This window comes from Bombus impatiens, unplaced genomic scaffold (genome assembly GCF_000188095.3).
Source record: "Bombus impatiens unplaced genomic scaffold, BIMP_2.2 scf_0543, whole genome shotgun sequence".
NCBI lineage: Eukaryota > Metazoa > Arthropoda > Insecta > Hymenoptera > Apidae > Bombus > Bombus impatiens.
In genome coordinates, this window is record NT_176962.1 from 76,391 (window position 1) to 90,766 (window position 14,376).

At 38.4% G+C, this 14,376-nt stretch overlaps 1 protein-coding gene across 1 annotated transcript in view; it reads left to right on the forward strand.

Annotated features, from left to right (window-relative positions):
- Positions 1–14,376, forward strand: part of LOC100740750 (neurogenic protein mastermind) — a gene marked incomplete at its 5' end in the record, with an annotated part of 247,459 nt that overhangs the window by 62,963 nt on the left and 170,120 nt on the right. Inside the window, 1 exon segment of the mRNA XM_024369169.2 lies at positions 4,613–4,729. Coding sequence (XP_024224937.2) covers positions 4,613–4,729 — 117 coding nt within the window.

Consider the following 14,376-nt stretch of genomic DNA (forward strand, 5'->3'; position numbering starts at 1 on the left):
CAGCTCGCGGCGTAACAACGCGATTAGTACAGCGGCCGCGAGTCGAGAATGGTAGGTACTCTACAAGATAGGCCGCGGCCGCCTTTCCTCCCCGGTAAATCGGCGCGGACTGTACGCGCGCACGCTGCCTTCACGGAGAAAGGATATGCGGAAAGGTAGCGGTAGATTCTCTAACACACGTCGAGCTCTGCATATCCTGCGCTTGCTTCTCCCCTACCACGTCCACTCTTCTCGCTCCTTTTTCCTTCATCCTCGCCCTTCGTCTGCTTCGCCACCTCTCTTCCCCTCCCTAGGACCTTTCCTGTCGACGAACTCACGAGTTCATAGACAAGGACTCGGTGTTGTTCACCGCAGGTGGGACCGTCGAGAGAGTGAAACCAACGTTGTGGAAGGGAGAGAAGCGTAGAAGGTAGGAGTGGAGTGGCGATAGCGGGGAAACGACGGGTGTTGGAGGGATGGAAACTCGATGGTGGGGGTTGCAGCGTTAGAGAGGGGTTGCGTTGCGAGTTGGTAGGGGTAACAGTGAGGGTTGGAGTGGATAATAGTGGGGGAATTGGTAGCTGGAAACGAGGGGGAACTCGAAAACGTGTAAATGCGTGTGCAATACTGTTAGAACGCGGCACGACTCGCCTGTGTGAGGCTGTATGCACGCGACGCTCGCGTGTGAGTCAGCTTCCTGTATCACTGGTCGAGTCATTCCGTGCATATTGATATTTTCGGTATGGCGAGCATGCTGCGCTTCGGCTACGTCGTTCGACTCCATGCAAAACCATCGTCGCGAATTTTCCTCGAGCTTCTACCGTTTTATCAAGGGGATTTGGAAGTTTCGCGTATGTATAATCGAGCAACGAATTGTTAAACTCGTGGGGTGGGGTATCGATTCTGAATGGAGTATTCGAATGGACCGCGCGAAATTGTCGAAGACTTTCTGGACTGGGCACGCGCATGCGCCATCATACTTTACCCGATCTTGGTACGCGAAGTTGAAAAGTAATGTAAAGAACGAATGGAATTTTCTTGTAAGACGAAGAATATAATATTAGAGATATCATATTATGGGTTCTTGTTCTTTCAAAAATCAATGTAGGAAAGAATTCGGTGGTTTTTTATAAGTATCTGATTTAATTTTTCACCTCCGGAATGTAATAATATAAGTTTAATGTAACAGGAATGATCTATTTTTATGATTATGATTCTATCTTCTCCTTCCCTTTTTTATATTGCTAAATTCAATGGCGAACATTGCTTCACGATATTTGCGAATTTTCGCTGGTGGTGGGAGTTAATTCTCGCACACACAAAGAATAGGGCTTAATTATAGTCCGATATCTGGCTATTGGGAGTGTGCCCAATAACGTTGTTTTACCTCCGCTAGGGTCAATGGCGAATATTTATGTTTTACCTATTTTACAAACTGCCATTTTCACGCTGCGCACATAATAGCGTATGCGCCGTTCGCCAATTGGCCGCTGATATTTAAGGATCGATCATTTTAGCGCAATTAACGCGATACTGTTCACCAAACCGGTTTATCAAACTTGTCGATAATTCACCTTGCTGCGGTATAGATATTTATCGTTCTTTCTGATATATTTTCCATTATAAATTACATTGCAAGTAGATAATGTTTAAAACAAAGTTTTACCTATTTGAATAATATGCGCATAATTTAAGCATTCAAGAAAATTCACTTAATCTCGATCACATTTTAGCTGTGAAGAACGTACATAATTTATATCTATAAATCATATCTGTGGTACAATTATAATATCAGTTAAATTCATTAGACGCGATATGTTAGTACGATGTTGTATCATGACTGTCCTAGACGAAATATATTACACAATTGTGGAGAAGAATTGCTCCGAGAAATATATTCTTTAATCTTAAAAATCCGTATAAAACGATCATATAAAATATCAAATTTCAATAATTCAGTTTTTCCTTTCAAAACTCGAAATCCTCAAATGTTGTTTCGATTCAGCAATGTTCGATGCACCAATCTCTTTTCATGTATCCAAATGCATTTTCCTTTCCACTCGTAATAAGAGGATTCCAAATCGAGTTCCACTAACGATTTAGGTTTCCATAGTACAGCCACGACGTCCAGATATGTTCAGACATATTAGAAATGGCGAATACGCGTATAGAGAGAGAGAGTCCATCATCCACCATCTACCTCCCCTGTTGTTCCATGCTCGAGTTGTACCAGTGTTGTGGGTTTTCGTTGTACTCTGCACTGTTCTCTCCGAACAAATGGGACGGAGACACAGAAAGAGACAGAACGAGAAGAAAGAGAGGCAGCGAGAATGGATGGAAACGAGAGATAGAGTTGGTCCTCGAGCCATTCGTCGAAGCCAACCTCGAGAGAGCCGCAATTATTTTATTTTTTCGTCGCGAGCCAGCTGCGTCTCACGGAAACCAGATCGAATATACGAATAGTCGAGGTTTGAAATGCGATCTGTCGCAGATTTGTGGCGATCTTGATGGCGCGCGCGCGCGTTTGAACGAGCAACGGTTGTCGCCGGCTGAACAATCGTCGAGGTTTCTACTTGACGCGCAAGATAACCCGGATTCTGCCGAGCTTCCGCTTCCAAGATCGATTGGAATTGGCTTGTAACGCGTTATGAATCAGGTTAGGTGAACGGATTAGTAGTCTCAGTATGTTGCACTTTTCTTTTGTTTCTGTGTTCATATAATTCTATTTTATTTTCTCTATCGTATACAAACGGTATTTCTTACGAAAATAAAGTAATAATAATAATGATGATGACGATGAGTTTGAAACAAAATTTGAAATATGCGTAAAAATATTCGAGGGAGACTAGCGAAAAGGAAAAAAATGTTGTTGCACGTGTATAGTAAAATATTGTTGTTATCAAACATTTGATGTAAGTTTTACAGAATCTATTTTTATTAATAATATATTTAAACGTATTCAGATTACGAAAATTTGTTATTATTACAACATTATTACAACATATTTGTTAATATTACGATATACGGTATAATGATAGCGTATCCTACATATACTTCAGATATTTAATACTGAAATAAAATGCTTATTCGTCTCTCCTAAACATGATAAAGTTCAGCCTATGACTTGAATTGACAATGAGTTGCTACTGATCCGTTATAATCAATTTCAAAAATAATAATAATAATAAATATTGATTCTCTCTCGACGATTGTTCTCATGATATTTCTTCGCCGATCATCGTCGTCGTTTTCGTGTTCATCGAGTGTTCTTTTTCCGTTTGTACCTTTCAGAGTACGAAAAAACGCATATAGCGGTTTTACCGCGCCTCCTCTCTCGGATGTTCGTCGCGGTAAACATTGACCTCCTTTGCAACTGGCGACACGGTGAAAAGACGCTTGAGAAAGAAACCTCGACTTACCCATTTTGTCGTAATATCCTGGCCATTGTGGAGCAACGATGGAATGTTGCTCACACGCAACATCGTGCTACACCGGCGATTTTGTTTGCTTTCGAGGATGATCGTTCTTATTCTCGATGGCGGATGAGAATATGGTCCAAACGTAATTTTATCCTTGATGCATTCGCTGATTCTGTACTCTGCTATTGAACTATCATCTGGTTGTCTATATGGTGATTTTTAACCTTGAGGATACTTTTGCCACAATTTCCTATAATAATTTTGCATATACTAAAAGATCACAATGGTTTTTTGGTATTTAGTTATTATGTTTATTTAGTATTTGGATAATACGAATAATAAATGTTTGCTCAGTTTGTTTTGCTAAGAAACTACGGTAGGTCTACTAATATGGAGAAAGAACTTTATCTTTCTCAAATCACTAGTATCTTTGATTCCAGTTATAGTACCTTAATTTCCTATCGAACCTATTCCAATTAACCGAAATTTCGCATTATCCATGTCCATTTTAACGACTCCCCGGAGTTGTTCGCGTGGCGGTGTCGTATTTTATTGCATCGGTAACGTCGAGTTAGATGCAAATTAATTTACGAAGCCGTTCGCCGCGCGAATATATTCTCATAATTTCCAGTTAATCTTGCCGAGTCCCGCTACTATAACCTAATATTATCATTGATATATCGTCCGATTATTCGCGAATTACGAAATAAACGTCGATAAAATTTTGTTGCCCAATAACTCTCGAATTTGTAGAGTGCTATGAAAGTTGATCTAAAGATGGTTATTTGATCTCCGCTGATAAAACTTAATCTTCACTTTACTACGAAGAAAAATGTATTTTCTTATTCTTATTCGACGAACGTTTCTTAATAACAAGTTTTTTATCACATTACCGGAAAAATAAAATAAGAAATTAAATTTTTACTAAAATCAATCAAATCATGCGGAATATTAGAACGAACGCCCTGCGTATTTATTTTTTTCTGAATTGTATTATCCTATTTTAAGCAAAATTTAAAAACCATAGATATAGTTATATCGTGAAAAAAGTATTAAGACCATAAATAACAAACAGAGAGAAAATTTATCTGATAGCCAACGTGGTAAAATGCATCGAACGATAAAGAGAGGTAAAAGAGGAAAGAAAATGGAGAAATTTTCGATTGAAACGAATAGTTAAAGCAAGCTATGGTAGAAGGTTTCCTCCATTTCAGCTCGGTCGCTATCCAGGTCACGAAATTCGCGCTACACCTACGGCCAGGCCCTATCATCGGCATCGCTCTCCTGTCGATACTCGGCTAGAGGACGTCGGGGGATTTGGAAATACTCCGGTATGCTGCTTTTCTTCCCTTCCTCGACATTTATCCGAGAACGTGTCAACGAGGATTCTCCTCCGTTAAATCTTGCCACGCGACAGTGATTAAGAGCCGCTGGATTGGTTTTTGCACAAATTACAGCGTGAAACGTTAGTTTAAAAAAAGAGACGAAAAGCGCTGTATTGATTCTTTCAATGTTTCACGGAGATTAAAATGTTTGTAGAAATGAACGTATTATTTATTACGATTGTTTCGAAGGAGTTCGTTGACATCTGTAAGGAAAAATGTCGATTAGAACAAATAAATATCGTATGGAAATTATTTTGCAATGGATTTCAGCAAATTGTTAACTAACTAAACAGTAAATGTATTGATTCTTGATAAAATATTACTGTCAAATTTTAGCACGCTACGTCTCTGCAAAAATATCAGAGGAAATGTGTTCCTGTTATTAATAACTCGTGAGATAACACTTTTTTGTTGACGAAGAAAAATTCTTCGTTGAAAGTTAAAACGATATACTGGTGCATTGTATCGAATAGACAATAGTTCGATCATTGAGCCTATGATTGGGAAAAGTTCTAAAAATGGTATTCGATCGACAGATAGTAGACGTGTCTCGTCTTTCCAGAAAAGTACCTGCAAGTACAAGTAGCTGGTGGGTGGTCGGTTTATGGTTGCTCGTAAGTCGCAGGAACCCGCTCGACCTCGCACTGGCATCGTTCATGAAATATCAGGCTTGACGGATGCATTTTCATAATGTGGTTCTCTAGCAGTCTCGCCACCAAGGGCAAGAAAGAAGGAAAGAGAGTCGCTACGATGCACCATTCGCTGGATATTTTATGGTACCGACCGCGGTTTTTCAGTTGGCCGGTGCACTTTGTAAGCGTGAATTTCTCGCTGCAGCTTCCGTGACCCAAAAAGGTTCGCGCCGTTGCATTTTTCTACCCGAGCCTCGTTGTTGATTGTACTTTCACGGGGATAAATTCTGTCCCGTTTTCTTGTCGTGTATTCAGCTGAACGTCGAGGTGAAATAGTTCGAGTCTCGCTCGTTGGATGTGATTAGGAAAATTAGAAGGCGAAAGGAGAAGTTAATTGCAGTGGAATTTCGATCGGGTCGAGTGGTTTTCTGCCATTGTTTTGTGGAGTTACGTATGTTCCGGTAAATTTTGGAGTAAATTTACGTTGGTTAATAGATATTCAAAATTCGTACATAATGAATATGCTTCGTGCGCAAAGTAACAAATTATGTTACTCTAATAATCTACTCTTCAAATTATACGTCGTATAAAATTTTGTTAAATTCTACTACGAAGAGAAACAAAAGTCACAGTTGATCTGATATCTTATTGATACTTAACGATATTATTAATATATCGAAATATCCATTACGTTTCTATCTTGTCATTAACGTTAGTAATAACAGAACAATGAGGTTGTGGTGTGCAATTTTGTTACTTTTCTTCCGTCAAGTTATGTGTAACATATCTCTTCGTAGTAGTCGACAGTAGATTCGGCCGGTGCAAAGCAACTGCGTTACGATATGGATCGAAGCTTTCTTATCGTCCTAGAATAATTTAGTAGATGTACGTCGGCACGGTGCGTTGCGCATAAACTGCTCGTAAAGTGTGGCGGCGCGATTCCCACTCGGATGCAGCTGCACGTGTAATCTGATAATGCAGGTGCAACGAGCCGACATTGGTGACGATATTAATATAGAGAAATTATTGCGAGTGACACACATCAGCGTCGATTCATTACTTATCAGGCCGCTTTCACAGACTTTAACGTCGTCCCCATGGCAATTATTCGGAGAACGAACCGTGTCGAAACGCTGCCCTCGTCGAAGCACCGGCGGACGTTCTTCGACTTGTTGATCTCGCGTCGCGACGACTCCCACGGTCGTCTTTCGCATAACGTTACAAGGATAGCCTTCGTGGTAGTTATTTTGATGCCGTAAAGTCAATCGGACGGTGTACTTAACCCATTAGTAGCCTAGATTGTGTTAATGCAATATCTCGTTATTACGTTCGTTTTTCAGTCAATTGATATTATTATCGAATTTTATTTTTTAATATTTTGCGCGTTTAAAATATTATAGAGAAATAGAAAAATAGAAAATAGCGAAACATTTCTTTCTAAAGAAATCTAATCCGTAGCAACTCTTTCTCCTGTGAATTCTCGTCAGCGATACTATTCACTGAAAGATTCTTACCGTGAGTTCCGCTGTTCAGCTGCAAACCTCGCGCGTGCACCTTTGGTCAGCGCTAACGAGAGCTTCTAACGATGCAATTAAGGTGCATCGGCAGGTGGACCGAGGATACGTATCGTTTGGTTGACCTTTAAACCCTGCTACTCTCAACCCGCGTTTCGGTGACGACTTGCCAGTCTACATGCATCCATAAAATCCCGTTTATAGCGAGCTAGATTTCCGGGATGTTGATAATGAGACGGCTGCACGCACCACCAGCGCTGAATATGTATACCTCCGGCGTCCATCGACGCTGCGAAAACGTTCGTAAATTACGATCGTTAAGAAGCACCTCTTCCCTTACCTTCTCTTTTTCTTTCCTTTTCTTTTCTTCTTTTTTTTAAATCTTACTTATTTATTTTTCCTTGGGACGTGGATCGAAGGTGGTGGTCTCGGAGATACGAAGTTTCGTAGAATTTAATGATAAATTGATTTGAAATGTTAGGTGAAATTCGGTCGATGATGCTTTGAGACTCATCGAAAAGATTATCGAGTCGTTCGACGTATATTTTTTGACATTTAAAGAGCAACGGTGGATGAAATTATTTTAATAGTTTTATCGCGATGGTGTAGGATACAATATTGCCAGACGGAATTATTAACGATAGAGTGACATTTGAAGAAGCTGTTCTCATGTTTTTGTCGAAGGTCAAAAGTAAATAGAATTGTACAGGATTTTATTGGAATTGGATTGTTTTTTAATAATGTTAACGTTGTTAAAAATTGCGCAAATTATCATATATATGAATAATTTACAAGCGTGTTTCGTCGATGCATGTAGATAAACGATAAAATTTCCATTCTAACGTTCCACTTTCTATACGTCAATCAATCGACTTTCCTCCATCTTTTATACCGAATATCTTTTAATTCATGCGTAGAATTTATGACTACCGACTCATAGTCTTGCGAAGTAAATCACCTTCAACATCCTCTATTCGAATCCTACAAATCATAGAATCCTAACAGTGAAATCCGAAACGCATCAATCTCAGAAACGAATCATTCAGAAACTCATTATTCCTATCGTTAACAAAATTTCTCTAGAGAGTATTGAAAACTTGTCTCAAATTTAACCTACATCAAAACCTCAACGTCAAAAAATTCTGTAATACAAGCGTCATTAGATTTACCGTACGTTTCACTAAATATTCCATTTCATTGCCTTCGTTATTCGCATGAAAGGAACACGAGGAAGAAACGTCCAGTTGCCAATATATCGTTGAAAAGTCGGATATTCGGTTACCAACATCGAAAATAAGATCGCCTACAGTGAAGTTCACAAGTTCTGGTTAGTCAAGGCTGACGAAGGATAACCTTTGCTACTCAGTTTGACTATCTCGGTGCCGTCAACTTCCTCCACTAAGTCCAGGAACGTTCCTGTTACCTCGTCATATCCCTTGAGAATGCCGGCAACTTTAGGCAACAAGCGCTACAGTGCACACGATTCTCGAAAAATAGCGATCGAATTTTCGTGGTTGTTATTCGAAAAATGATCTAAATTGAGCGAAACGTGAAAACTAAACGCGTTGGTCGCGTCAATTTAGTACCAAAACGACCATCGTTCGGATATCATCGTACGAATCGTCGACGTAAGATGGAGAAATTTATCGCTAAAGTTATCGCTATAACGTTGCCCTTTTTAAATAAAATTCGATCATTATACCTTCGATGGAAAAATAGCCAACTATACAGTAACACTGTTGGAGTTTGATTCGTCAACGTGTTAAAGATCTACTATATTTCAGTGCTGCATAACTACATTTCTGTGTTATAGTTCTTGGCGAGTATCTATTATCAGCTTTCAAAGTCTCTTAGAATCCTTCCATCGTACGTAAGTAAGTGTAGTAATATCAAGGTATACGAAGAGAATATCGTGGCGAACGATCACGCTCGTAATAGCTAAAGCCTTAAGATAATCACCAAATTATGCAGCTTTTACTACACACCTCTCATTATTTCTATGAACTCATAATGAATTAATCCACTGTATAGCAACATGTAAGGTTGCAAGATACGAAAATTGGTAACGCGGCTTCTTTTCTTTAATAAATCTCTCTTGGCATTGGTCTTGTTTATAAACGTGACGCCTTCGGCTAGTACGATCGCTTATCTTTGTAATGGAATTGAATCTATCAGAAATAGTCGATCAGACCCGGATTCTTTTGCCTATTGAAAACGATCCAAAGAACGCAACATGGTTACGAAAGGAACATACGATCCGTACATGAAGGCAGCAAATCGCGCTACTTCCGCACATGTCCCATAAAACTCGCATACGGTAGTCATCAGAGGCGAGCTCACGAGGAACCTCTCCGCGGTCGACAAAGTGTTAACATTTCCGGCCGGTGTGTTTCTGAACGAGCGTGGGCAGAAAGGTGGCACGCAAATTCGCGAGCTTGCGCTCTCTCGGTGCTTGTTTGCAGGAAAAAAGAGCATCGACCAGCGGCAGCTTGCCGCTGCTCTCTACCGAAGAGAGCAAAGTAGGGGAGTAGCGAAACCGGCGTACGAGGGGAGGAGGGAAAGGAAAAAAATAAAATTGGGAAAAAAAAGAGAACAGTTTCAACCGTGAAGCTCGGAAGAGAAGAATGGAGGTGGTACGCGTCTGCGAAAAGCAACGAACGTAAAAAAAAAAAAAAGAGAGGAAGAGAAAAAGATAGAAAGAAGGGAACGTGGCCAATTTCACCGGCGAATTGTTACGAAGCTCCTCGCTCGCCTGTTTGTCCCGCCGATTCGGTGTAATCCGCCGTTCAATTTTCATTACCGCGATTTGTTTCTGGCCCGTGTCGGTCGTGCCTACCACGTACCGGGGGAATTTTCAGCAGACATTCCAGCGTATTTCGATTCCGTTTTCAACTCGTCCATGAAATTGTTGCAAAGTGCAAGAATAAGGGATATTTTATTGCATCTTTCTGTTCCTTTTTTGATTGCGGGCTAAGTGGGTTTTCGAGTGGGTAAAGAAAAAGGGGATGAAATAGGGATGCAGATGCAAATGGAGATGGAGAAATGTTAACCTTAAATGATGTGAGCACGTGAATATGTATATAGTTTAGGTGAAATGTCGTTTGCAAATGAATGTTTGAAAGTGGAACAAAGATGTCGCATCTATTTTGTAATACATTACATAGAACGATATATTGTATTTATACTATATAGTCATTTTGCTATGAAAAGTTGGATATGATAGAAGATAATAGAAAGATAAAATAATATTTAGTTTAGATATATATATATACATATATGCATTTATAAGATCCTTTGTATACTGTAGATCTGTATAACGTGGTGTAAAAATTTCGACGATGCTTTTACTTATAGAACTCGCAAAATTAGAGAGTGTGGCGTGTGTAATGTATTGGATAAATTGATTTATTATAATTTTTATGATAATATATTAGAGACGGAAATGAAGCGATTTATGTAGAATCAAAGATAACAAGTTACGATTTCCTTGTGTTTCTTCAGTTCATACGATTATACGTAGTCGCATAAACCAATTGTTTATCCACATTCATTATGATTAATATTCATTCAGTGAGTGCTTAATATTAAAGCGTAACCGATATTTACTCATAATGGATATCCGTTTAAATAAGTATCATTACACATTTTAATCGACGTCAATTCCGATAGCTGGTGCGTATGATTTATTTTTGTGTGATCATCGGTCTTAATTTCCTAATTTCATTTAAATTACAAGCGGAATTAGTAAACACTATATGGAATAAAGTAAAATATTTTCATCATTTACCATTTACGGACAATTTTTAGTTTCCATCAAAAATGACTACAAAATTTTGTCATGTATTTCTGCATAGCGATTGTATTTTATTTTAATTTTATTTAAACTAGTAACAGAGCTAGTAGCAGCTTCGTAAAACGAAGTAATTTCCAATAAAATTTCAAGCACCCATTATTTATCACTTTTTATCAAAAGAAGTTTAACATTTTATTACACGTTACATATTTTTGCATCATGATCGTGGTTAGTTCTTTTTCTTTATATTTATGTTACGAACACGAACATAGTTTAATTTCTACAGAACAAAATAATTTCTACTAAAAATAAAATGCCATTAATCGTTATTTATTTCTTAGCATTTAATTCGTCTTTTAACTCGTTCTAAAATTTTATAAAGATGCGAGATAGATGTAATACATTCGTATGATTGGCATCAGAAAAGGAAACTGGTCTTTTTTGTTGGTTAATGTTTAAGAACATTCCACACGGTGGAATGAATCAACAGCGAGAGAGCAACTTCGAAAGGTTCTCGATTATTCGAGAAACTTGGCACTTAGATCCTCTCAGGCGACGCCTTTTGCGCTCCCATTTCTTCGATGCACTTTCTTCGCTGATCTCCGTGAAAGTCGAGAGCAAATTACGCCAAGGCGAAACCTCGCGTCGAATTAGAACCATCCGGGACGTCGAACCTGTTCGAGTACTTCCGTTTTTTCCCCCCTATCGATGCTTTGTTTGTGAAATAATTTACATAATTAATAAGCTTTCCGAATCATTACCTCACGATATTTAACTTATATTTTAATATATAAATATATATATTTAATATATAAATATATATATTTAATATATAAATATATTTTAGAGCGTAGATAAATTAATCTGACGCGTATAATTTTTTTTTTTCTCGTTTGTTCTTAGCAGTTCGAATAGATTTGAGTTTGTTTTTAATTAAGTAGATTTCAGTTAAGTGGTTCCCCTGTTACAATTAAGTTTTATAACCTATTATAAGCATATAATCCTTTATAACCTATTACGGCATCTAAATTAAAGGGGAACCGCGCCCATTCACCATCTTCTTAATTACGTTGGAGACTAATCGTTAAAATTAAGGACCCTTTTTTTCATGTAGTGTGATAAATTCGACATATACAGTGTACCGCGTAATTAATGGTACAATCGAAAAAGTGTATTTTAAATTAACATTTTGCAACTCTCTGTAGCTTGGAATGTTGCATATCTGGTATACCCTTTACATTCTTTTTTTTATTCTTATTTCGTTTTCTTTGTATTGTACCGATTGGATTTTATCGGTGTTGCGACGGACTGATAAAAACTCTGTTTAATAATAACAATCGTATAACGTTGATAAAGTTATTCGACTTGTCGTCATATTACGCCAAACAAATTCACCCTCGATCGCGTGCTTCTTTTTTCAATTCTACAAAAATCGACAGCTTAATCTTCATTAAATTAATCGAATTGACTTCTATTGTATATGCCTCGGATAGAAGATACCGAGAAAAAAGATTTCCCTGTTACAAATTTTCCAAACAGATTCCTCTATTAACAGAATTCCTCTATTTCTTAACAATTCCAGGAACGTAAAATATCCTCCATGGACATCACAAAAGAGGCTGCATTACTTCTTTCGCCTCCGTGACACAAGGTATTCACGACGAAGGTTGTTTGTAACGGAGCGGTAATAGGTGGATTGTATTCTCGGCAACAACGTAGCAATTCTCGGTTCGAAGGCTCGATTTAGCAAAGTAAGAGAGAAAGAGAGAGAGAGAGAGAGAGAGAGAGAGAGAGAGAGAGAGAGAGAGAGAGAGAGAGAGAGAGAGAGAGAGAGAGAGAGAGAGAGAGAGAGAGAGAGAGAGAGAGAGAGAGAGAGAGAGAGAGAGAGAGAGAGAGAGAGAGAGAGAGAGAGAGAGAGAGAGAGAGAGAGAGAGAGAGAGAGAGAGAGAGAGAGAGAGAGAGAGAGAGAGAGAGAGAGAGAGAGAGAGAGAGAGAGAGAGAGAGAGAGAGAGAGAGAGAGAGAGAGAAGGGTGAGAGGGAGACATACGGGCCGATCCAAAGGGCAAATTTGCAGCGGCCGTCACCTGCAATTAGGCGGACGGTCGCCGTACAACAACGTGGTAGTATGTGCGCGCGCGCGCGCGCGCATGAAGCTGGAGACCTGTGTTTCACTGGTACATGCTGTGCTGCTTAGGGTTGCTCGCTTCAGCGCAGCCAATTTCGGCTTTGTCATGGTAATTTCCCGCTCGCACGAAATAATATCACGACAGCCAGCCAACCTGCCAGAGACCGCCACGCATTCTTTTTTTTTTTTTTTTTTAACATGATCGCGATTTTCTTCGTTCCTCTGCGAGGTTCCTCCGCAACGAATTCTTCGATCAACGATAAAACCTTGTTTTCACCTCGGCATTTTAGGAGATGATTATGCTTTTGATTTTGGTTCTGATCTTTCCCTTTCCATTGGTTTGTGTTTTATTTGTTTCTCCTTCTGTTTGGTTTGGATTAGCTTCGGGGTTAGATGCCGAGGAAAGGCGAGAAGTACTTACTGTTTACGTAAGTGGATTTGAAGAAGTGATTGGCGATGATTACACGCGAGGTGTAGAAAAGAAAATGAAGTTGAGGAGTAAATGGTGAATCAGGACGTGGAACGTTGGTTCGTGGAAACGCTGGATGAAAACCTAAGGGATGAGAATAGCGATACTGGTATCACGATTGAGCGTGTACCAGGTGAAACTTTAGGAAATACGAGATTAAAGAGTTTGGCCTCTTCTTGTATGATATTGAATCCTTACAGAGGGATATTATTCAGATTGTTGAGTAATTTATTATTATTAATATTATTACTATTAATAATTATTCGAGACTTCGAATTGTACAGAAAGGAATTTCTTATAAATAAATGTGCGGGAGATCCAGTATGTTTTATTTCAATTGAATTGTTCAATTTGTTTTATATAAATAAATTGCAGAAAATTGTTGATATGGAGAACGTTAGATGCTAAACCGAAGATAAATTAATTCGAATTAGTAAGTTAATTACAATCAAGGAACCGATGAAAGCATGATACAGATTAAAAGTTAAAATGCAAAAGTAAAATAATACAAGCATTACGTAATATATAGATTTGGCTAATGTAAATGTTTGGTTCATTTGCCAGTTGTGCATACGAGCGTTGTACTGTAAAATATTTTCGATATTTTATCTGTTTATTCTTCGTCTGTGAAGTAGCGTATTTATTTAAAAAATAAAAGCAAACCAGCTTTCGTTGCGTATGTATTTTTAATGACGTAACGCAAATGCCTGTAAAATTGGAAACAGAATACATTCATTCAATCCAAACTAAAAGAAAAAAAAATCACTTACATTAAAGTAAACCGATTAATAAAAAAAAAAAAAATAATAATAAATCTCATAATCTTCGTCAATCTTCCTTCTCTTAATTCTCGAATTTAATAATCAAACTTCGTCGCATCCTGCAAGTTTTCTTAAAATTCCAAACATTCCAACCCTCAAACTCATTTTTCTTATCCTGAAATAAATTTTTCTCATTTTCTCCAAATGTATTCGCGTTCCTCGCTGACTAGACATATCCAAGTATCATTCGTGTATCTAAGACGGAAGAATGACACGGTTACGTCGGTGACTCGTCGTGC